This window comes from Lepisma saccharinum, chromosome 8, assembly GCF_977018435.1.
Source record: "Lepisma saccharinum chromosome 8, izLepSacc3.1, whole genome shotgun sequence".
Classification (NCBI taxonomy): domain Eukaryota; kingdom Metazoa; phylum Arthropoda; class Insecta; order Zygentoma; family Lepismatidae; genus Lepisma; species Lepisma saccharinum.
This window is the reverse complement of record NC_139236.1, coordinates 2076690-2103324: the sequence shown is the minus strand read 5'-3', so window position 1 is coordinate 2103324 and position 26635 is coordinate 2076690. Positions and strand designations below refer to the sequence as shown.

Genomic DNA, 26635 nt, shown 5'->3' with positions numbered 1-26635 from the left:
ATCTGTTTGTCATCATTTGATGATGTGAATTACCTAGTTCCAGGAACTGCAGTTATTGTAAAATGACTTAAAATAAGTAGTCAAAATCAAATCAGGAACTTGGAAGCCGTAATTCTTTAATATATGAATGATATGCCCTCTTTTATGAATATAAGAAAATTATTAGTAGAAAAAAAGTAAAGTGCTCCCTTGTGCTTTGCACCATGCCATGAAGGCATATAGGGGGTTTGGAGTTAGGGCCCCACATTTTCTTGATCACAGCCGAAGGTGAAGGTGATGTGATCAGCACCATGCCTCTGGCAACCTTTACACCCCCCCCCCAGAGTTTCCTCCAGGTACCCACTTTGTACGATGCTGGGTGGGTGCCGGAGCTGCTTAAAAAAATCCCTGTTCTCCCCTGCCTGGGATCGAACCTGGGTCTATTGCATTGTAGTCAGATGCCCTAACGACTGAGCTACCGTGGCACTAATCTATTAGTAGAAATGGATAGATATTATTTTTTTGCCAAATATGATCAACTACCCCGGTACCTTTCAAATTTGTCAGGATGTACAAAATACATCCTAGTAGGAGAAGTAATTGTCATAGAGAGCTGAAGTCAGTTTGATATTTGAACCGGATGTTTATTTTATTCATATTACCTTCCAATAACGGAAGTAATAAGAAAAGAAGAAATTGAAGTTTTACCAAAAATTGAAGTTTTACCAAAAATTGAAAAGAAACTTTTAGCAGGCCACTAAGGCCACCATATGAGACCAATGTGAATGAAAAAAATAAAAATATGTAGTATGTAGAACTGTAATGCTCCTGTAATCATGCCAAATTGCTTTTAAAACACTTAAATGCTTTTATGGAGGGGTTAAATGTGTAGTTCCCAATGAAAATAAGCACTGCATCAATCTTAGTGACATTTGCTCATAGCATTGACCCTATTAACCTCTTAACTGGGTAATTTCGTCGTCGAAAGCCCAATCTGCCCTGGGTATTTTTGTTGATAAATTGATGAATTTCGTAAACCAATATTTTAGTTAATATTTCTGTGCTCCATGGCATACCATTTAGGTATTGTTTATTCTTTTATTGGTCCTTGTTGTACTTTTTACAATATGCGAGATTTACAACTACAATGATTACAATTACAATGTTTACAATTGCAATGATTACAAAAGGAATGTTTAAATTTAGTTCGGTTTAAAATCATCTATGTTTTTACAATGTCGAGATTTCAAATGAAATGTTCACAAATATATTGTTTACAATTATAAAGTTACAATGTTTACAACTACAATGTTTACAATTACAATGCTTTCAAATACAATAGTTACACCTAAAATAGTTCATAGTTTTAAACTTTTGTCAGTGTGATATGCACGAAAACATGGCACAACGCACAGAGCTTTTTCACAGTCAGGGCACCAATACGATGTTTCCTTTCTTTTTCCATTGCTCCAACATACAACACATCTTCTTGTAGGGTACTTTTTAGAAGTTGCAGGCAGCGTGTCTGGAAAACATCGTCGCATGAGTCGACTTGGTGCTGGACTTCTAGACGGACGGCCTTTGCTGGCAGACTTCTGTACCCCACCAGATGAGGATAAGTTTTCAGCTAATACCATGAGAAAATCAAGCCTACACAATTGTCCACCATTTTTCTTGTATAATATAAAGGCATTCAGGCACACAAGATCAAGTAAATAGCGGAACATCTTCTGATAATATTTCTTCAAACGCTCTCTAGCCATTGTGTAGATGCCAATTTGACCATCATTTTTATCTACGCCTCCCATGTTTTTGTTATAATCAAGTACAACAGATTCGTCATCACAATCCAATATATCTCGGATTTCCTCAGCAGGAAAAACACGCCGTCGCTTCCGATTTGCCTGAGCCATTATTGCATACGCGATAGAACTGAACGTCGGGCTGTGTTCGTTGCTTCCCGCTAACTCTAACGGTTACAACAGTCTGGAAGTCAGAGCCATCTGGTGAAACAAAGAAGAAAGTAATTTTACGAAGTATCTCGTCATACACAACAGATATCAGCAGTAAGAACATGAGAACGTAGTATCCCGTCATGCCCATTATAAATCAGTAGAGCTAGAACGGAGTATTACGTCATACCCAGTTAAGAGGTTAATTAAAATAGCTTGACATTTACAAGTAATCACCACGAAGGACCACTCTTTGTGCGCATGTCAATGCCGTTTCTGGAAATTGTGGAAATTAGTGATTTCCCGCCAGGCCCCTAATTGCCAATAATAAGAAATGAAGGTGCAATCTCATAAAGCAAGCATGTTAAAATAATCCACTAAAGTTTCACCCACCTTCTATCAATAATAGAGTTCTGACAGATGATTGTAATAAGAAATAATTAGTCATCTCACACTGGAGAATTCCACAAAATGTGGTCCTGCATTAATCTGAAAATTATTAATGTTTGTGAATGTATATAATTCTCATTTTTCACCAACAAAAATTCTTAGTATCTGTAACCTGTATGCCTCACAGAGAAATGGAGTCAAATTTTGCTACATTCTTAAAACGTAACACATTTTCATGCATTTCATGCATTCAGGCTATCAGTGTTATCACACTAAATCATTTGTAAGCAGCAGCAGAAAATAGTTCATAATTTTACGAAATCAGTTCATTATCAATATTTTAATTCAATCTCATGTCTAGAATCTTACATTTTGTGTGTGAAATGCTGCACATGTAGCGCTGGAATACCCCTACTGATGATCAACTATTCTGAAAATTCTGTTGTAAGATGAACCCTGTGGGTGCAGATAGGTACAAATTTGCAGGTAATCACCATGAAAGACCACTATCTGATGCCTTTTCACCCACATTCTGGAAATAAAATCCTCTATATTTATAGTGAAAAATACAAAGAAAGATGTGAATTTCAAAATCTGACTCTCCTGTCGGAACTGATTAGAGGCCTGCACAAGACCTGGAGCAGACCCGTTCGCGAGACATCGCTCCTGAAATGCCATGCAACCTGCGCAACACCCTCGCTTGAGCACCTTGACTGACCATCTGCCCAGATCGTTCTTGGCAGGTATCGAAAACCCGCCGGGTACCCGCAGTCGTAAGATACCTAGTAGGTCTCAGTGCGTTCATTCAATCAACTGCACGCCCCTGCTTCTGCATGACGTAGTTGCTTCGACTAGAAACTGCACCGGGCGCACACCTGTCTGCAGTGTTGCCAACTGCAATATATTTTCACTACTTAGAAAAGGGAACTCAAAGCTTCGTAAGCCACATCGCCAATGAAATGAGATTTACGAATGTTGCTACTCCCCCCCCCCTTACACACACAGATTGAAGTAGGTTTTCCGTGGCACAGGATCCATAAGTACATGTCGTAAACAACCAGTATACGTATAGATATATAGTGATATAGGGCAGGACTGAAACATGTCACGTTCGACGCTGAGGTCGCGAGTCGAACAACACACTGTTCTACTGCGAACACCAGGGCCGTAGCCAGCCAGGGGCCAGGGGCATTGCCGTTACCCTCGTTTGACGGGGGGGGGGGGGGGGGGGGGGGCAAGTACTTGGATAAACGTGCCAACAACAACAATCACAATAATAGTAATAAAGTAGCATGAAAGGCATTATTATCCTCATAAATCATGCAAAAAGGGGGTGGAAGTCGGTTCTCACGCATTTGTGTTGAGACAGAGGATTTGAAATATTTTTTTCAGCACGTCAATTTCACATTAGCTAATAATGGAAAACAAGCACACAAACTGTTTTTGAAAGAAAGAAAGTGCATGATAAATGCATTCCAAATGTACATACATATAGCATGTAAAATTTCCATCTACAATATTTTCTTTTCACATGGAGCGACGTAAAATAAGAAATACATATGCTAACACTAAATTGTGTACATATTCAAAATTTCATTAAAGCATATATATTATATAAATACATTACATAATCAATTCATCCAACTCGTAACAAACCAACATTAATAGCAAATAATATCAAGGGCCGCCATGGCATTCTCTGTTTTAAAACTTTTCTCACTTAGATCGTTCGGCGCCCAGGGCCGATTCCCGCTACCCCCTTGCTACGGCATTGAACTTGACGAGACTGTATAATATTTTATAATATATTTCTACTTTCATAAAATTTGAAATCAAGGGGTTGCAATTACCCCTCCATTCCCCCTCTGCAGGTGCGCTTGGCCGTCTGGAAGGAAAATGCAAAAAAATATGAAAATTAATTCCATCTTGAGTACCCTTTAGCCCTGCTATTCTTAAATTCTGCTAGCCTGTTTCTTCTTGTACTTTAATGTTTGACCCACACCTTGACCCCTCGGCTAGACTAAATTTCCGTCTAAGGTTGTGAGCAATGCCCCCTGCCCCCCTCTGGTTGCGCCACTGTGTGCCTGGTTAAGGCACCATGCAATGAAAAACAATTAGTTTTCAGTGAGGAGATTTTTGTTTGCTCGATCATTCATTTAGATAAATGAAGCTGTAATATTGCGTGCATTTCCTAGCAATAATATAAAAACTGCTTACGCTGAACTGAAATCGCTAAGTATATAAATTCTCCTTGGAGGAGAGAGCTCCTCCTAGGACTTCGTAGGATTTACGAGCTACGTAAGTAGGCAACACTGGCTGAAGCTGTCCACGTGGTGATGAAACACCTGGAGCGACATGCTGCCGGAGGGCTGTTTCCTTCCAGCAGGTTTTGCAGGCACCCGGGTCTTGTTGAATGCCCAGGTACCTTGTAAGCGCAGAGCGCCTTGAAGAGCAAGAACCCGGGTAAAGATGCAAGTCGACTCGTTGCCGTGGGCAGGCGAGCAGGTATACCTGTCCTCGCGTGCAAGCGGGCAGTGGGTAGGTAAAAGGCAGACTACGCTGGCCTCTGGAACTGATTTCTACAGTTCAAGAATTACAGTCAATTTGTGTCAAACAGGAACAAGTTTCCCCACCCCCCTCCATCCTGATGTCAAGCCAGGGAATTGTTTACTTCATTGGTTTTATATGGTTCCCAAACATTCTTATGATTGCTTCATTTGGAGAATTGAAAACTTGCCAATAACATAAAGATTCCTAGGTTAAAGAAGAAAAGAAATGCACAAAAGATATGGTCACCTTTTTTCATTGGCCTGAAGTGGGACTACAATGATCTGTAGTGTCTACTAGCAATTGAACATATCATTGAGGCCTCATGTGGGCAATCTTTGAAAATGAAATATAATAATTCATAATATTTATTGGCGGTTCCCACTGACCTGTAAATTCTGGAAAGCCCAGAAAATTGAACTGTGGCTGCAAAAAAGTCGAGGAATTTAATAAAAATATTCAGAAAGCTGAAAACAGAAAACAGTTAGATTACTTAATATATGTGGTGTACTTGTAGTGAATATGGAATTCTTTTCGCACATTCGCAAACCTTGTTGTTGATAAGTGAAAAAGAAATACTTAAAAATATGGTGTTTCTTACATCTGGATCCATTATCTTCATTTTTGCACTAAAAATATTCCTTAAATGAAAGTTAAAGTAAGTTAAAAATATAAAATAATGACTTGAAAACTATTTGAAAATCACGGAAAAGTCATGAGAATTTGTTGCAGAAAAAATCAGTGGGAGACTTAATTGGCAATGCTAGATTAAACTCTTATTTTCCTGTAGTTTACGGTTATTACAAGCATAAGAAAACAGTTTTTTCTTTGTGACGTTTCAGGAGAACACACGCTCCTTTCATCAGACATTTATTTTCATTTTGACTAAAGATACAGTTATAACAATGGTTAGTAATTTTTAAACAAAAAGAATCTGTTATATAATGGATGTTGTCAATGTTACATTGTTGTAATATAGCAACTTAACTGTGAAAAAAGCAGTCTTTTTTTTTTTTTTTTTTAAATTATGAATCCCAAATATCATCAGGTAATTCAAATTCATCATTGTTTTCACAAAGTCTCTTGATGTTTTCTGTTACATTAAATTTTAAAGATGGTGGCTTACTCCATTTGTGAAAAAGAAAACTCCACACTGGATCTATGTTACCATTTTCATTATTTAATTTATTCCAGTGTTCTTCTGCAATGAACGAGGCTTCCCAGACATTCAACTCTGTGTTTCCCGTTAATCTTTTTAAAACCCTTCTCTTTTTAATCAAATGCTTCTCTTCGATGATATGAGTTGACAAACCTGTTCTTGGGTTTAGATTTATAATGTCCAAATCATGTTCGTGCCATCTTATTGCCATTTTCCTTGCTGTTTGTCCCACATAATCTTTTGAACATGAACAACTTATATTATATATTCCTGTGGTTTCCACATCTGGTAGCGAGTTTCTCATTTTGAATTCATTAAATGTACATTCCAAACTTCTTGGTGATTTAAAAACAATTTTGAAATTAAAACTTCTAAAAATTTTTGCAATTTTATGTGAGAATCCCTTGTGGAATGGAATGCACACAAATTTCTTTTCAACAGATTTTTCATCTTTGTCTGTATTTCTCTTTTCCTTTAGTTTTCTTGCAACTTGTTTTTTGATTTGGTTTATTCTGTTAGTGTGAAAGCCATTTTCTTTTGCTATATTAAAGAGCCTTTCTTCTTCATTTTTGATATCCTCATTATTAGAACATAGTCTTTGTGCTCTCAGGAAAAAATTTAAAAATATGTTATCCATTGTTATACGCGAATGTTCTGATTTGGCATGGATGTATTTTTCCCCCGCTAATTTTTTTCTATGGACTGATGTTTGAATTGTTGAGTCAGTTGTCTTAATTTGCAGATCAAGGAAAGAAATTACATTGTTATTCATGGGTTCGCAAGTGAATTTTATGCGACGATGTGATTCATTTAACGATTTAAATACGTCCATGATGGTGTTCTCATTTTTAGCAATAATTAGCACATCATCTACATATCTGATGTAGAGTTTGATATCCGCACCTATCGCATTAACAATTGGAGATTCTATGTAATGAAGGAAAATGCTGTAGATGATTCCGGATATTGGGTTTCCCATTGATAGACCATTATTTTGCTGATAGATTTTGCCATCAAATATAAAGTAATTGTAATTTGCACATACAGTAAACCATCGAACCATTTCCCATGATTCTACTGGGTTAACCTTCATCTCAATAAGCCATCTGTGTAATGCATCTGTGGCACCTTCTATTGGGACACTAGGATATAAATTTTCTACATCAAAACTTGCAATACGATACTCACTATTCCAAACAATATTTTTTAGTTTCTGTTTCACTTCATATGCATTTTTAACACTGAATGGTGTTTGTTGTTTAATTATAGCAAGTCTTTCAACTAAATATTTGGATAGTTTGTATGCAAGATGTGTGAAAGTTGCAATGATGGGTCGTATTGGAGTTCCCGGTTTGTGAGTTTTTGGTAGTCCAAAGGCAATCGGCAGGGTTGAATTTTTGACAATGAGTTTTTTCTTCATTTCTCTTGGTATCGTGATACTGCTTTCAATTACTTTCTTTACCTCATTTATTATTTTAGTTATAGGGTTTCGAGAGGTTTCTGTGAAATTGTTTAATTTGAAACATTCTTCCATTTTTTCTTTATAGTCCTTAATTCGGATAAGGACAGGTTTATTTTCCTTGTCCGATTTTATTAAGAAAATGTCGTTTTCTTTCAACCAGATCTTGAAACCATGAACTTTTTTTCCCAACCTTATATGCTCTTTCTCCCGTTCTGTGTATTTTGGACCTCTGATAGTTCTTCTGTTGTATTCAAAACTTAAACGTTCATCAAGAGCATCATGTGTGAGACTTCGTAATTTTCTTTTTTCCTCCTCATCATCTAAGAAATTCAGTGCTTTCTCTATTGAAATCACGAAATCTTCCTTGTGTATATAAGCACTACCAACTGAAAATTTCATTCCGAATTGAAAAATTTCTATATACTCATCAGGTACCTCAATATCCGTAAGATTTATAAATAATCTGTTGTCAATGTTCTTAGTTTCTATTTTACCAGTGACATTAACTGCTTCCCTTCTTTCATTGTTGTTGTATATAACTTGTTCTTCTTGAATTAGCTGGTAGAATTTCCTATCAAGTCTCCTTTCTGAAAGCTTGCTGTAGTGTTCTACAACTTGTTCTGTAGCTCTGTTTACTTTATCCCATATGAGTGGGTGCAAAGAATTTGACAATGTTATGTGGAGATCATATGTCTTTCGAGAAAGGCTGTCCAATTCTGAGTACGAGTCCCTGATTAGGCGTCCTATCATTAACATTTGTAGCTTTCCTTTAAAATCACTGGTGTAGGTATTACGAGTTCGAACTTTCCACTTCAAAAAATTTGGCACTATATTGTTTAACTTGCATCTTCTCAAAAATCTGATTCTCTGAAGTGTCGTTTGAATCTTGATTTGATATTTCTGGAATGTACGTACCTCTCTCCCCGTAATAGATGAATAATACCGAAATACAGACAAAGATGAAAAATCTGTTGAAAAAGAAATTTGTGTGCATTCCATTCCACAAGGGATTCTCACATAAAATTGCAAAAATTTTTAGAAGTTTTAATTTCAAAATTGTTTTTAAATCACCAAGAAGTTTGGAATGTACATTTAATGAATTCAAAATGAGAAACTCGCTACCAGATGTGGAAACCACAGGAATATATAATATAAGTTGTTCATGTTCAAAAGATTATGTGGGACAAACAGCAAGGAAAATGGCAATAAGATGGCACGAACATGATTTGGACATTATAAATCTAAACCCAAGAACAGGTTTGTCAACTCATATCATCGAAGAGAAGCATTTGATTAAAAAGAGAAGGGTTTTAAAAAGATTAACGAGAAACACAGAGTTGAATGTCTGGGAAGCCTCGTTCATTGCAGAAGAACACTGGAATAAATTAAATAATGAAAATGGTAACATAGATCCAGTGTGGAGTTTTCTTTTTCACAAATGGAGTAAGCCACCATCTTTAAAATTTAATGTAACAGAAAACATCAAGAGACTTTGTGAAAACAATGATGAATTTGAATTACCTGATGATATTTGGGATTCATAATTTAAAAAAAAAAAAAAAAATAGACTGCTTTTTTCACAGTTAAGTTGCTATATTACAACAATGTAACATTAACAACATCCATTATATAACAGATTCTTTTTGTTTAAAAATTACTAACCATTGTTATAACTGTATCTTTAGTCAAAATGAAAATAAATGTCTGATGAAAGGAGCGTGTGTTCTCCTGAAACGTCACAAAGAAAAAACTGTTTTCTTATGCTTGTAATAACCGTAAACTACAGGAAAATAATTCTATCATGCAAGCAATGCGTACATACAAGAAAAACTATAGATTAAACTCATAGTAATTTTTCAATATTTAACAGATTTTGTATACCGGATAGAAAAATTGTGCATGATAAAATCAGAGGATGCAATTAAATATTTTATTGTTTTACATTGTCTTTGTTTAGCAGGAAGTGGTGCTGGTGGGAAATGGCAGCGACAAATGAATGAAAATAGAGCTGATGGCACAATTGGATCTGATCAAGATGGGAATAACACTGATGGTACAAGAAGATCTGATAACGAAGGTGCTAGTCAAAGTGCAGAGGATGGCTGTAAGTATAACATGAATAGTTTCAAGTGTAGTAACAGAGGTATGTTCATTTCAAATATATTCTTGAAATGAATGAATCAAAATTGTTGGGTGTGTCGGCACATATCACCGTTTTGCACCCTTCATTGTATATGGGTAAATATCCCCCTTATCTAAAATTCTTACTTAAGGGCATACGGAACAGTCTCCATGGGGCCCTTCCCCCAATGGCAGTGTTGCCAACTTAGCTCTCTTGGAGCCACATCTGGCTCTTTCGCGCCCTTGTTTGGCTGTGAACCGGGGCACATTGGGGCACCTGTTCCCGTGCCCCACTATGATGCCATCACTGGCTCCAGCCCACATAGACCAACTTTTCCCATGATTATACATTTTGCATGTGACGAGATATTGTTACATTGGCTGCATCGCCCCACCCCCGCTTATATCTCCAGCTACTTTTTTTTTTTATAGTGCTGTGTTGATGTGAAATTGGCATGATATTGTTATCAGGAAATCCTTTATTTTTGATTTCATACGACCATGAGATGGGTGATGCCGCGGAATCTAGATGGTGAAAACTAAGAATAAATTGTCATCAATTTAGAGTTAACAGTAATAGCAGCGCCCTTCCCCTTTGACAACTAATATTACTCTAAGAAGCACTTCATAAATCTAGCTCCTTGAAAGTCAATTTTAACTCCATTTAAGGTGAAATTTAGCTCTTTTATGCACATCAGGTTTGGCAACTCTGCCAGGATGGCTGAAGGAGGCAAGAAGAAATGCATTGTGCTTATGGGAGTATTATTTGATTTCTTCTCTTGGGAATATCAAACTTCTGATGGAATAGGAAAATATATCAACGGGAAGAGGGCAGTTTGAAGAAGTGATTTCCAAGCGGAAAAGTTGAAACTTCCATTTGATTAGCCGGAACTTGATGTTGAAGTTGATTCCCCATAAGGAATACATGGGATTCAAAAAAATCTTATTCATCATATTTTTTAAACATCGTGTCCACTTTAATAATCAACATAAAAGAATGTTTCCACTTGCAATATGGAGAGAAATTCATGCTCTTGATACACCCAGGTTTTTTTTAGTAGCAGTGCCCATTTGGGTGATATTGAAATAAATACACAATTGGTGCGTAACTGTACCTCCTCCCCTGAAAATGTTAAAATAAGGGGTGTAAGAATCCCCTTGAAATGAACTAAGACGTCTGATATTCAGGAAAAACTGGATTTGCATGCAGTAGCCAAACTTATTATGTTCAAAATCTTATTTCAATTTCCTTTAGTAACTGGTTGTGTTCATAAGTGTTGAGAAAGATGAATGTGAAGTATGGAATAGTTACAGAGAAACTTAGTACTCATGGTAGCTGAGAATCTGTTTTGATTTGGTCTATTAATTTTGGTGGCCACTGATATTAATAGAACAAACTAAAAACGGCTTCGTTGAAACTGTGAGTACTAAGTTTCTCTGTAATTATTTACTACCACATCTCTCATTTCCCAAAATATGAAGTTTGGAATTGTGTAGGCATTTAAAATTTGGAATTTTGAAAAGTAAACCTGAAAACACAGATGGGTCATTCCATGTCTAGTCAACCAATAAAAAAAATAGTTTTGAACCTCTAGATTTCTAAGCTTTTCTGTTTATTTATTGTACCTATCAAGAGGGTCAAAAATATGACATTTCAGATTTTGGGGACTCTCTTGTGAGCTATTGGCTTTCCAAAAAGGAAAAGTCATAAAAAGTTTACAACTTTTATGAAATCTCTAAACAACTGTAGATCCAAAACTATATGGTTTTGGCTTAAAATTATGTCGTCTGTTTATGATATGCCTTAATTTGAAATGCAACATGACTGTAGTATTTGAATTTTGTAATAGTAATAATTAGGGATGTGACAAAGCTGAAAATTTGCCAATGCCGATATTTTTTGGAATCGATACAGAATTAACCGATTCCAATACATAAGATTATTCAACAGAAATGGGATGTTACTTTCAGCATGACAAAATTAAATTTGCTGTGTACATTTCTATTGCATATCATATGTATTTACATATATATTCTCAAGAGATGTGAATGTACATTTTCATTTACAAAAAGTGGTTATGTGAAGCTTTAAGATTAAGAGATGCTTAAGAGATTTAACATTAGTACACAAGCAGTTGTTTGAAATGCGAAATGAATCCCTGTTCTTAATGTTGTAAATTTAATGCTGGCAGATTCAAATTCAGAAACATGGTTTTTTGAAGCCCTTCTGGAAGTAACCTACTTCTTCTCTTACTGCAAGTCTGTCCAGCAACACTGAACGGTCGTTCACTGAATACTGATGCAGCAAGTATTTTCTCACCACTTGCTTCAGGTTTGGATACTCACTTTTAAATTTTCAATACAACAGCGGATCCTGGTAACGTGGACTAGTTGGTTCAGCAATGTACTGTTTCATTTCTGATTTTGAGGTAGGTTGATCCTCTGAATGAGAGTTTGCAATAATTTTATTACAAAAACTCTACAATGATGAAGAATCATAACCTAATTTTCAATAAATCTTACAAAACTAAAATATAAAACTTATTAGAAAGGTAAAACTCTAGTATTACGTGTACCGGTTTTAATTTTGGATATTTGCTGATGCCGATACCGGTGCTGATGTATCAATTTCTGCCAATTTAATACATCTATAATCGGCTTCGGCACATTCCTAGTAATAATAATAATAAAAGAAATCTAAATCTCAAAAACACCCGTTTTTAATTTTTTAGAAAAAATATATGGTTTAAAGGCACTAATTGACTATTTCTGTGTGAAATTTCATAATGGAATGCCAATGGGTTTGTATTAAAATCTTTTTATTATAAAATACATGAAATTTGCAAAAATGGTAACTACGAGGGATGTTCATAAAGTATAATTATTGCCAAGAAAGAATACAGTAATGCCCAATTGTTTTTGTGAATATATCAGTCTTTCTCCACATAAACTCCACCCAGACTGACACACTTCTTCCATCGATGTGCCATTGTTGTAGAACTCTTACATCTGGCTCTCCAGGAAGTCATTCACTGCAGTCATCAGCAAAATGCATCCCACGCAGGGGCTTTTTTATTTCTAGAAAGAGTAAGAAGTTGCTGGGTGCGAGGTCCGGGAAATACGAGGGTGAGGGAGAATTTCGAAACCCTAGGTGGCTGCATGAATCACCATCTCCTGAGCAGAATGGGCGGGGGCCATTGTCGTGGAGAAGCTGCAATCCTTTCGTCATGTATTATGTTAAATACTCACCCCTAACTAATTTTTACTTCCCTTACAATGGCTGCAATGCTAATATGACAGCCTGCCCGGGTTCCACCGGGAGGAACTTATTGCACCACACTGAAACCTTCCTCAACCACCTTACCACTGTGTCATATGATGGAGCATTCATTACTTCCATACACTGCCACAAGTTCATCGTGTATATCTTTTGCAATTTTTCCTTTCAAAAACAAAAAGCTAGTCACACCTTGAACTTCAGCTGGCTCCAAGGGCTCGCCATCTGGGTTTTCTGGTCTTCTAGTGGTGTTCCGCAGAACTACTACTGGCAGAATATGTACCAATTCAATAGCTTAAGGACCAAAGGCTTCCCCACAGTATAAATTCTTGAAACAAGCATGCAAATAAAAAACAAAAATTATTATTTTATGAAAGTCCCTCGTATAAGCTCAGTGATTAATTGATGTTGGAATCTTGCTATTAATCTATTTGCAATGGATGTTGATCTGAGGTGTTGGACGAATGACAAGCTTCTAAGAGGCAAAAACCTATTCACCAACTACTACCACATAGACTCTACCTTGGGAGAACTTTTAAGTACCCTAGACATCTTCAAATGTTTCTTTCAAATACTGGAGAATTAACATGGTTCCCATTAACCTGGTAAAGGCAGGGAAATCAACCAATGCACGATGAAGTTCAGAGAAACCAACTGGCTCTTGTACGTGATAGGATCTGAGAATAAAATCCATTTCTTTCTTGAACGTGCTTCTTGATAAGATATGAACAGCCCAGGCCTGAATCTCGCTCTGTAGTAAATGGAAAGACTTTTCAATTCAATTCAATTCAATTCAATATATTCCATCTAAAAATGTTCTTACAGTTTTTGTTAATTTATTTTGAACAATGTCAAATAAACGTTTATTTTTTTTAATAGCAAATGCACTTAAAAACACAATTATTAGCATGTTAAAGCACCGCAAATGGTGGGAAATTTATTTTAAAATTGCAGGAAAATCTGGAAAAGTGAGGGAATTTGTTTTACCAAAAATGAGCAAAGGTGAGTGAGAACCCTGATACATTTTCAGTGTAAAATGAAAAGTAATTTAGTTCACTTGTCAGATCTTTATCTTCTTGTCTGGGTTTCTACCAGTCAAGAATGTCAAGAAAGTCAAGATTAAGTAAAGAAATCAACTAGTAGGTCAATAAAGTCAAGAAAAAGTGAAGAAAATATGTTTCTGATCATGCATTTTTGCTATTTTTTACAGTGTAGTGAATTTACATTGTTATCTGTACCTGTACTGGGATTTGATAAAATTTAATACTTGTAAATCTAAAATTGTATCTAATTGTGGTTAAGATTTGTTCACTTTCTTTCTTAAGAATTACATTCTTGTATGCGTAAAGTTTTGTAAAAATATTTAATAAAGTAATTTGGCAATTTCCCATCCAGGATGAAGTCCAGTGGCGAATCCAGAAATTACTGTTGGGAGGGACAAATTTCAGAGTCTGGTACGTCACCGAACCTACAACTGCACGGTTTTATTGTTTTCTGTAAACAATAGCTATATGGTTCTTTTAGCAGGAGATAACTATGCTCTACGGATTAGCCCTTTTAGGCGGAATATTATTGTACATTGTTATCCATTGCTGTAGCGACATATTGGTGGGCCTGGGTGAGATCAGAATGCAAAGCCCCAATCTGTTATTTAAAATTTACATCTTAAAGTGCATAGATACAAAATCTTCAGGCATAATACCTTCAGCAAAGATATTTTGAAATTTAAATACTGCATTTCTTCGAAATCGAGGCACACCTTTTTCTCGGGTCTTTGATCTTGAAAATTTAGGTGAACCTTGGATTCGATGGTATATTAATCAGAGTATGTATGCATAAACAGGGGTAGAAAAATACTGGACACCTGAAAATTTTTACCTGCTGCCTGAATTTACAAATTCAGTGCTAAAAGGGTGTAAGGGGTGACCTTCCACGTAGTACACCCAATTGTCAACCTCACTTCCACCTAGTACACCCTGGACTGCATTTTGCAGACGAACGAGCCTCTGGCGACTGGCACTATGGCCAGTATAATTTTGTTTGTTGCCCTGTTTTTGTCCTTGTGTGTGCCAAGTGTCCCTTTACAGCCTCAGCTTTTAACGAAGTCTGAATATTTTAATATTTTAGTTACAACACTGCAATTATGTTATTTTAGTTCTGGTAAGGGCTGGACCCCATATAAAGTGACGGGTGCAAAATAGCCTAAGTGCTGATGCACCAAAAATTTTACGTTCAAATTCAAAATTCAAATTCAGTGCTAAATAAATATTTGTAGTTTGCTTATGAAAATTTCTATTACCCTTTTTTTTCTAAAAAATTACAAGCACAGTATGTGTTTTTTAATGTTTGTGTGTTTTCTGTATCACATGTGATATTACATCAGTCGACACAATATGTTCAACTATGTAGGAAGTACAATTTTCATCACAAACTTATGTTTTTTTAAATGGAAACCCCATATTATTTTTAGTGCACTTTTAAGTAGCCAAAAATTCATTAAAAGTGCCATTTGTTACATTGTAATACTCTAAGTGGTTCTCAAGTAATTGTAACATGAAGTTGTGCCTTGAAACAAACATTTCAGAAGTAGGGCTGTGCGATATATTGATATAGAGTTGATATATTTAAAATATCGAATAGTCAGTATCATAAAAATATCGAGGCGATATATCAATATTCAATATTGATATGTTGAATATCGATGTATTGGATATCGAGTATCAACATATCAAATATCGATGTATTGAATATCGATACTCATACAAAATCCGTAATTAGTTGTGCGGATTACTCACTGATTTCAGTTCAAAAAGTATTCTAAAATACAAAACCTTTTTGTACTTACGATTCATGAGTATCTGGTGTTCCAATGAATGATGTTTCAAGAACAACAGTTCCCTTCTTCAGGTTCTTCAGTTACATAGGCTATCCATAACATCCCTTTCGTTAAGACTGGATTAAAGGGTTTTAGTAAGAGGAGAGAGGAAATACTCACCAGACGCAGAAAAACTTCAAATTTTCGTGACGATTTGTCACATCATCGGGAGTAGAAAAAAGGTTCATGAAGTGAGTGACATCAACTGAGTGATAGCGTGGCCTGCAGTGTTGCCAGGTCCCGAAATAAAAAGTAGACAGTTTCACACACGAAAAAATCATATTGTTCCCTCGCCAGGCTGTCGAAAATTGTGAGTGCTGAAAGGTGTAGAAGGAGGTGAATGATGTTGCTGAAGGTGAGGAAGGCCAGGGGGTGTGGTTGCACTCATGGTTGATATATAGGCCCTTTCCCATGTTTTGCGTACTGAGGTGTTGTTGGATTGGGGCAAGGAGTGGACGATCGCTACCTGGAAGCAGGCATTGAAGAGAATATTGTGGTGATTGGTGTGAATGGCAACAGCAAAATCCATGTTTTGGGTGGAGGAGCAGTGAATGTTGATGCGGAGGTTCAGGGCTGTGGATGTTTCCCCCAGTTAGAAACTTCCACAGATATTGCAGGTGACGATATAAATGAGGTTAGAGCTGTAGCAGGTTCCTTTGGGATAGAGGTGGCAGTGTGGATCTGGAGGGTGCAGGAAGTGACAAATATGGGGTAGGTTTTGCACCTTGGGCAGTTGCATTTGTGGGTGGGGTGAGTAGATTGTGAGTAGGCGGATTGTGGTAGACCGGGATGTTTTGGAGATTGGGAGGGCATTTGAAAACAACTCTGGGCTTGTCGGGGAAGTTGTTTCTGGTGTCAGGATCACTGTGCAAGATGGGAAGGAGGGAACGTAGAGTGTGTGTGATTTTGTTGAGGTGGGGGTGATATTGGGTGACAAGTGCAGGGGGATTGGGGGCAGATTTCTTGGTGGGAGTGTAGGAAGCACCTCGGGATATTTGTTTAGTAACCAGGGTGGAAGGGTGATCCACGGTTGGTCAAGGCTTGGTGTAAGCGAAAGTTATAGTTCTGTCGGGAGGTGGGTGACGTGTTGAGGCGTTGACCTCTGAGAGCCAGAGAGAATGGGATGGCTTTCTTGGTGTGGAACGGATGGAGCTGGAGAAGTGTAGGTATTGCATATGGTTGGTGGGTTTGATGTGGATAGAGGTTTCCAAATGTCCTTCTTTCATGTGCACATCCACAGGAAGGTGATTTGTTTGGTGGAGTGAGTCTAGGTGAACTTGATGGAGCTGAAATGGTTTAGTTGATCTAGGAAGGTGGTCAGGGACGGTTCTCCATGTGTCCAGAGCATGAAGATATCATCGATGAAACGGAGCCAGAGGAGAGGTTTGAGGGATTTGGTCTCCAGAAACTCTTGTTCAAGTTTGCCCATGAAAAGGTTGGCATTCTGGTACCCATGGCTGTGCCTCGGATCGGAAGATAGTGCTTGTCCTCGAAGGTGAAGTTGTTGCACGTGAGGACAAGGTGAGCTAGATAGGTCAGGAAATTAGTGCTGGGGTTGTGGGATTTTGGTCTGTCGTTGAGGAAGGATTCTATGGAGCGGAGGCCATGAGAGTGAGGTATGTTGGTGTAGAGAGAGGTAACATCGATGGTAGCAAGGATGGTGTTAGCAGGTAATGGTGGGTGAGTGTTGATTTTCTGAAGGAAGTGGTTGGTGTCGTCCCGGAGGTAGGAGGGCAGAGTTTTTCTGCATGTGGTGAGTGTTTCCTTTTTCCTCTTTCATTTTTTATTTAGCCCTTGTGGTCCTCCTTCCTTTTATCCTATATATATATATAAATATATAAATATATATATATATATATATATATATATATATATATATATATATATATATGAAAGTTTACACTATGTGGAGCATTTCTGAAAAAAAAAAAAAAACGAAAGTTGATTGCCACCGTTCCTGATATATAGGGTCCGGCAATATATATCTACAAATTTTCAATGTATTTCCTACATTAATACAATGCAGCTAATGTAAAGCAAGATAGTGGTAATGTCATTTGTAACACAATAACACAACATTCTTCACTTTGTCTTATTTTTTAAAAAAATCTCTTAAGGGAGAGCCACCATTTGGTGTTGTACACTCACGGAGTCGAGGAACAAAATTCTCTATTACAGACACCAGCATTTCGGGATTGCTGGATCCTTCCCTAAGGGTCTCTAAGTTAGGGATATATGTTGAAATGCTCTGCTTTTGAGATACCCTCAGAGATAGAAATTGCATTCAGTCAAATCAGGTGTTCTTGTAGGCCTCTCTCTATCCTTGAAATGTGAGATGATTCTGCCTGTGAATGCATCATGTAATGTTGCCGTCATTTCTCGGGTGGTACAGTTGCTCCGTCTTGCTGTGTATATATACACTACAGACCTCTGCTTTGTGTGTTGTTGAATTGAATTGTTCTTTTAAGTCCACTTTATGTACAGAAAGGCTAATCTGGACTGGACCTACAGTTCAAAGTGGGATCCGAACTACTATGTGTCTCCACTGGGTATTGAACCTGGGACCCCTTGATTACAAGGTGACAACGCAACCACTGCACCTTCTGGTACTCTTCCATGTCTCCCAGTTTTAAACTAAAGTTGAAATTTATGCTGCGGAGTTACCACACAGTGATTACTTTTAAAATATGCCTGTACCACAAAAACAGGGTGTTCAGGATCCAATGCTCCATTGCAACAGCATTCCTTGTGCTCTTACCTAGCATGCTACTGTGGGGTCGTCGGGAATGCTGACCTTTGAAAGTGGTAGATATAAATTGCCGGACCCTGTATATCAAATCAAAAGAAATATCCAATATGGTGGATTCTTTTCAAGATGGCAATCATCAGCGTCAAAAAAGCGATTGGCTACTCAACCAAACATATCATATGTGGTGTACCTATTAATTCTACCAAGCCTCTTGGTTTTATCAAAAAGAAGTCAATGATTCTGGATTTAACTGACGGATTGTGATAAAGACACACTTTTTTGGTATTATCCTCCATTTTGAGACATTCGTAGTTTCAATGTATTAGCTTCAAGCAATTCAGAATTTAAAATTTTGAGCTGAAAACATGCTTGATGTTGAGGCTAATAACACAGAAAACAGCATGGACATCTAAGGATTAACAACAGTTCTTGTTGTTCTTTTGTGTACATGTAGCTTTATTTATTTAACTTCAATAAAGAAATGTATAGATTCGTCTATTACAATTTTTTTATAATTTAATGCCTATAAATTAGGCTACAGCTTTTATTTGAAACAATTTCTTGTTATTTCTTTTGATCAAAAGTTACAAGCCAAAAACTTTTAGAAGTACTATAAAAATTTTACATTTTAAAGATTATTTTTTAAGTTACGGTAAAACCACCGGCATTATCAAAAAATTAAAGTCTTTTTTGTAGCCCATCTAATGAGGATTAAGACTAAAAATGCATTACCTGCCTACGACCATTGGTTACGGAAGTAGGTTAATAAATGAGAATCTGCATGGGGGGGAGCACTACAGGGAAGGGTGTGAACCTTTGGCATTTTGCACTACTAGAAGTGTTGTAACAACTGACTAAAATTTAGCTTTTACAAAATTTTTCCTGACATTCGACGTTGTTTGTCCTTCATTTCTCTAGCTATAACAGTGAAGCCCGTCATTGGAAAACTCTTCAAACATTGTGGTTAGAACAATTGGCAGGCTGCCAAGCATCCAGTGCCAGACAGGTAATGATCGTACCTTGAGTGGACTGTGACTTGAGCATTGTTTGATCATGGATTTGAATCAAGCTAAACTTTACAAAAGTAAGATGTATGACTTGTACTTTATGACTTGGTATATGCCAAAACCAGCAATTAATATATATGTCTTATCCAATTTAAGATCTAGCCACGTTTATGTTTGATGAAATCACCATTTTTGTGTTAGTTTAACAAATTGAAGTATGTTTATGCAAATTATGGTTTCTGTACATGCATTCTATACATAGTGTATGTTTTGCTTGTAATGAATTTTCAATTGATTTTTGTTTTAATTGTTTTTCCATGGAAGCATCTTCAAAAATTCGAGGTGTGTCCGACCAACCAGCTGTGTGTCCACTATGTAATGCCACATTGAAACAGTCACGAAATCTTCGTCGCCATTTGGAGCTTCTGCACTTTGGTGTCGGGAAGGCAACTTCTGTGCGTGTGCGTTCTCGATCCTCCCAGCCATCTCCTTCCACGTCAACGGTACCCCCTCAATCCAGTCACTCTCTTCCCCAGTCTAATAACCTGACTATGGTTCCTGCTCCTTTGGTTACGCCACTCTGCCATCCTCTGCCACCGTCCCATCGCGACGGAAGGGGTGATGAAGAACGAGCTGGTGGTTCAGCAACCGTGTCAGGGCCTGGTGTTGGTGCAGGCCTGGGGGTGTGTGAACCATCTCCTATCTTGGGTTGTATGTTGGGCCCACCACCCATTCCTCAAACAACGGCAGATCATTTTATCAGGCCTCATCCTGATCTCATGAGGGGAGGTTTGTTGTATTCCGAAAGTAGAACTACTCCTAGGTCTTCAAATGGACCCATGCGGACTGAGGCATTGTGACTGTACACGGTACTGTAATTCAATGTGAGGTTTGTTCTGTGCAACAGTATTGTTTGTCTGCTAAGCATGTGTTGTAACAGTGCTAGTGAAGAATGTGAACCGATGGGCAATATGTGGTGTTCACGTACTCAAGTTCATAGTAGAGGCACATGATATTGTCTAATAGTTGTCATATTTTTATGGCTAAATATTTCAAGAGGGTTGACACTGATTCTTTTGCAAAACATTTTAAAATTCATGTACAGTGAATCTCATGGTGGACTTGGCCGTGGAGGGCAGCTAGCATGTCAGGCAGCGACAACACATCTGCCGGCAAACTGGATGCAACATCTGCGTAACTGGATCTGCTAGCTGTGTAATGAAATAATTTTGTGCACTTACATTGAAGTTACAATTAAAATGATCACTTACCTTGTTTCAAGAGTGCTGGAAATGTCCTGTATACACACATTTACGGCATAGTTTTAGAAAATTTTCACTAACACACATCAGTTCCTTTTCCTATATTTTCTTTCAATTTTTTTACTGTATGGCTTCAAGTTTAAAAGCTTAGTAGCTTGCCATGCAGATGAATTGGAAATGTCTGTTTCTTGTGCGAAGCACTGGAGGGATTTTTAAGGAGTATGTTCCAATCATGCTCCAACGTCATCTAATTTCTTGTCAGTAAGCACACACCATTTCACCCTTCACTTCTTATCAAGAACAGACCACATTTCCCTAAAATTGTGTTCACAAGTTTTCGAACTCTGTCTTGTCTCTGTGTGGAACAGGAACACCTGGTAATTTGTGCTGCAATATGCTTTCTAACTCCTTACAATAATTCGTAATAACATAAGAGTTGTAAATACAGAGAAACTAGTACTCACTTTACTTTATCCGCGAATCTGTTTTTTTTTTCTTTTTCGTTCTATTAATTTTCAGTGGCCACTGCCACCATCCTCGTTGGAACTTGCTGTTGGCAGTGGCCACTGAAATTAATAGAACGAAAAAGAAAAAAACAGTTTCCCAGATAAAGTAAAGTGAGTACTAGTTTCTCCGTATTTATATACTACCGCGTCTCTCTTTACCCAATTATCAATAAATAAGAGTTGTACATAAAAATTTGTCCCACTCACAACCGGATCAAGAAAGTGTGGGGCATTACCCTCATACCCCCTATACGCCTTCATGGCCTGGTGCTAAGCACAGGGGAGCACTTTACCTTTTTAAACGTTTTGCATAAAAATTTATTGTTTTAAATTGTGTGTATAGCGTGGCATTATTAGACTGCAGAAAATCACCAGTAATACGTAAACTAAAACAAAACAATCTAAAACACTTGTTAACACCTTAACACTTCACAAACACTTGCAAACTGGACACCAGCTATCTGGATAATGAAACACTGACATGTCAGCTTACAGCTGTGGGTCTAAATGCCGGCAGATGCACTCTCACTGCCTGCTGGCTGCCGTTCTGCAGCCAAGTTGACTCGAAGTCTCACTGTATTTAAAACACACTAAAGTGCTGTTCATTTTTCACAAAGTCTCAATAGTTACTGGAGACTTGTGAATGAGATTATTTTGCACTTGTGTTCAAGGTCATAAACAAATAATAGCTGTTATGGATCACAGATGTAAGTGGTAGTATAATTATGTACATACCAAGCCAGATTAAAGGGCCCTAGGTTCGACACCTTGTTGGACACATAGTGTTCTAAGATCTCACTTTGAATTCTTGCTCCAGTTCTGATTTGCTTACCTGAGCATAATATGGCTTAAAACAATCTTTTCAAATATGTGATTAGAAAAAGATCCTTCGTCATTAAGTTTAGTTATGCTAGACATGTAGAAAACATTTGATTCATTTGGAAGAGAGGAAGATTATGAAACATTGAGGAAATTAAGAGATTGAAACAAATATAATAGAAAGAGTAATGAACTTAAATGCAGTGAAAGGAATAAGAATAGCTGTGAAATAATCAAGATTGAGGTAAGGAGGAGTTCTTTCCTCAATTTTGTGTTTGTCATAGATGCATGGAGAGAAAGAGGAAATGTGCAAACACAGTCAGAATGCGATAAATGATGATAATTACACAGAAAATAAATACAAGTTATGACTACAGATGTAAATGAAAAGAGAGGAAAGCAAGATACATGAAGTGGAAATTAAATTCCTAAGGAATACAGTATGGAATCCTAGAGAGACTTCCAGTAAGGGCATGTAGCGCACAAGGAGTGTACATGAAAAGAACTGGGAGAGGATAGTGTGAGGAAATTGTAGGATTGAGGCATAAAACAAGAAGTCTGAGCTGTTTAATTGTTTGAAGAGTTATTATGCCACTTTCTTTGTAGAACATACAGCTAATGAATTTCAAAACCAGTGTCTTGCAATAGTCACATAATAGTCGAAAGTCTGCATTTTTTATTATACGATTGATATTTTTTTGATCTGTCTGCATTAGATCATTATAAACATGGTAAGTAACAATTTGGTCATTTTTTAGTTCCAAAGTAAAATGTGCCATCCTTCAATTTTTGAGTGAAATTGCCATGTCATACAATTTGCATTGGGCTCGGTGAAGCCTTCTGAAATTTGTAAATACAACACGAAAACAATTTATCTACAGTTTAGCTTCTAATAACTTTTTTCTTAATGAACTCGGAAATCACCAAAATGTAACTTACCGTGTTTTACACCAGAGTCCTTCAAATAATAATCCTTGTGAAGAATAAAAAATGTATTAGATATTCTTTAACAAAATTGCAGATCTTTTAACTGTGGATAACTTGCAGTTCTTACATTGATAAATTTTGGAATCATCTGGCATCTAAAAGTTATGTTTTAACCAGAAAAAAAAATGAAAGAAAATTGTAGAGAATTAGAAAATCTTTGATATGGTTGTTTTACATCCTATATATATCTCTCTTTCTATCTGTATTAATTCTGATAATGAAAATGAATGATGGTGCATAATATAGTGACCAAAAATCTTCTTAATGTGATTTAAAATATTTAGAATGCAATAAACAAAACTATACAGTTTTGCACCATGTCTTAGTCTACACACTCCAAGCCGAACATTGGAAGTGCTGACACCAATATAATGCTTTCAAAACTGTATTTACACTCCTATGTTTTCTCATGTTCACTAATATTGGAAGCTGCACTTGGTAACTGTGCTATATATATTAGGGATGGACTGATACAAAAATTTAGCTGATAGTAATCAAGTACCAGTATACAAGTTACTGATGTTCTATCAGTCAGATATATAATTATAATTGTCGAACTTCTTTAGATGTTCATTAATCCCTTTATTTGGTGTATATAACCAGGTGATTACAATGTGTTTGGCTTTGAAAATAGAATATGTATTTAGTCATTTTCTTTACAAAACCTTTAGAAATGATACTTTTGTATTCTTAAAAAAAGCTTAATTTTGCACTAAATTACAATATTTTTACAAAAAAATAATCTGGCATAATTATTGGTAATTTTACATATACCCTGAGACAAAACTACATTGACCAGTACTGATGCAGTATTAATGAATGTGTCTCATTCCCTCTGATGTATTGTGCATCTTCTATTGAAGGATAAATATGTTTATTCAGACAATTAACAGATATCAGGTGGCATCAAGTATGTGTTTTTGTGTATCAGCTGTCAAATTATGAAGATAAAATCTGCAAAATTTCATGCTAGTGCAAGTCCTGTGTAAGCAATAATCAGTGTCAGCCCTATTAGTGATCGAAAGGCTGTTCTATGAAATGAAAATCTCCTGTCTCAGTGTATGTTTTAAAAGCTAGTCAATTGTAAGTATGTAGTTCTTGTAATAATTTTGTATGTGCAAATACAGTAGTTAATTTTTAAAATACATTTTACACAAAATTAAATTGTATTTTCTTTTTTAGGTTAAAAGTTGGTAAAATGAATGTAAATTTCTTTGTGCATTTTGCACTAATAGTATTAAAATGTACAGTGTTCTTGTTTTTCCAAATTCTCATTTGCATCATCAGCAGTGGCGGCAAATGGGTTCAAAACTGGAGGGGTAAGAACAGTTTACTTTCCCTTGATAAATAAGGTTTAGCGTAGTCCACGAGCAAAAGTCGAAAAAAGTTGCCCCCCCCCCCCCCCCGTTGCCCCCCTAATCATCAGATACAATGGAGTTGAAACAAAAAACCAGTAACGTTTTATATTTATTGTTTAATCAGATCCAAGATGTGTGTCTATCAGTTGCCGTAGTCTTGTTATGTAATCATATTTTTATTTATCCAAGTCTGCTCTCAGAACCAACTGTTAGTTATATGTTTAAAGTACGTGAATGAAGTGTTTCGTCATGGAAGTAACTAATAATCTTCAGCTTCTTCTGTCCAATGATTACAAAATGTTAGAAGAGGGGAAGATAAGAATACAAGATAGGATTGTGCTGAATGTAAAAGTGGCAGTGGTTTTCTGATTCAGAGGGTAAATGTTCTTTGTTAGTGTCCTTTCACCAATTTCATCATATCATCACTCATCATTGCAATTAGATGAATGTGGCAGAAAAGAAATGCTAATTAACAAAAATACAAATGCAAATTGTTTTAGTAAATGTTTTCACCAGGAAAGGGTAATCTGAAAGTAATCATTTGTTCATATTTTACATTCTTTCTTGAAAACAATAATTCTGAAAAGTGTAATTTTTGAATAGCTTACAGTACCAGTAGGGTGGTGTAATTCATGTATGTCATACACTCACATCAATATAAAGAAGGTAAAAAATGCAGGAGTGAAATAACACTTATAATGGTGTGAATATTTCTGTAGTTCAACATCTTTCGAATAGGGTTGAATTATATATTATATATTATTATAACAAGGCTAAAAGAAAATTGGATGAACAGAGAAAGTTCAATTTTTTTTTAAAACCTTGTCTTGTTTCAATTACTAATGTGCAGTTGCTTTTTATGAGCATGTACTGAACAAAGCAAGGTATGATTTGTAATTCTACCATTCATAGTTTCAAAGTATTAGCTTCAAGCAATTCAGAATTTTGAGCTGAAAACATGCTTGATGTTGAGGCTAACACAGAAAACAGCATGGGCATCTAAGGATTAACAACAATTCTTGTTGTTCTTTTGTGTACATGTAGCTTTATTTATTTCACTTCAACAAAGAAATGTATAGATTTGTCTATTACAATTCAATAGACACACACTATTGGTACACAGAAACACACAAAAAAGTTCAAGTGTTACACAAACTGCCTTCCTCCTTAAAAAAAAAAAAGTCCAAAACTGACATTTTGAGCAATTAGGATACAGAATTTTGACCTTAAAATGTATTATGAAGGAATACTATTGAGGATATTATATACAGATATAAGTGTAGCCTATAATGTGCTTAACATCACAGATTTTGTCTCATTGTTCTAGGACGTAGCAGGTTGAGATAAAAAAGTTGCCGCTGATGCTTATGAATGGAGAAAATGATGTGTGCCATGATAAGAAAATGCCCACTGTCTTCAAATCGGTGATAGTAAAAATAAAATAACAGTGGTTCTGAATTGTCAACATATGAAGCTCACACCACACAAAAAATGTACTTTTTTAAAAATGGTCAAGCAACCATGTTGTACCACTTCATATGGATTGACCCTGTAAAAAAATAGACAATCAAATGTTCTATTTGTGAAATACCTGATTGCCAGGTGGATTGCTAGTAACCCTTTATTGGTACATGTGTTCCAGAGTAACGTGATTGGTATATGGTGAGCATGGCGCTCACATGTGGATTTCTTTGTTTTTTTGTCATGTTTCCAAATATACGAGGTGCATGTAAAAAGAAGGGCCGATTGGTTATTACAGAAAATAAAATCAAGCGAGACATTTTTTTTTTTTTTTGATGCTATACAAGTGCATACCCTGACTATTTTTCTACATAATCACCATGACGCTCCAAGCATTTTTGGTACTGTGGAACAAGTTTACGTAGACACTTTGTGTAGAAATCTGCCACCTGTAATCTCAGCCAGTCGAGAAATGATGTCTTGAGAATTTTACTATCATAGAAACGTTGCGAAGCAAGCCACTTTTTGAGGTGGAGGAACAGAAATAAATCATTTGGGGTAAGATCGAGACTGTATGGTGGGTGATTAAAACTTTCTCATCGGAATTTTTTAATTGTCACAACAGTACGGTCAGCTGTGTGTGGTCAGGCATTGTCATGAATAAGCAGAATTCCAGAATGTAACATTCCTCTTTGCCGGTTTTGGATGGCACGTCACAGATTAG

At 36.5% G+C, this 26635-nt stretch overlaps 1 protein-coding gene across 3 annotated transcripts in view; it reads left to right on the top strand.

Moving 5' to 3' along the window:
* Positions 1 to 21251, top strand: part of Trl (Trithorax-like) — a 118299-nt gene extending 97048 nt beyond the window's left edge. For 2 of the 3 annotated variants that reach the window (XM_083126279.1, XM_083126281.1), the window contains exons 5-6: positions 9447 to 9593; positions 19843 to 21251. In XM_083126279.1, coding sequence (XP_082982405.1) covers positions 9447 to 9593; positions 19843 to 20378 — 683 coding nt within the window. In that variant the 3' untranslated portion in view covers positions 20379 to 21251. The remainder of the gene's footprint in view (positions 1 to 9446; positions 9594 to 19842) is intronic. The other variant, XM_083126282.1, reaches the window with a different exon arrangement.
* The last annotated feature ends 5384 nt before the right edge of the window (positions 21252 to 26635 follow it).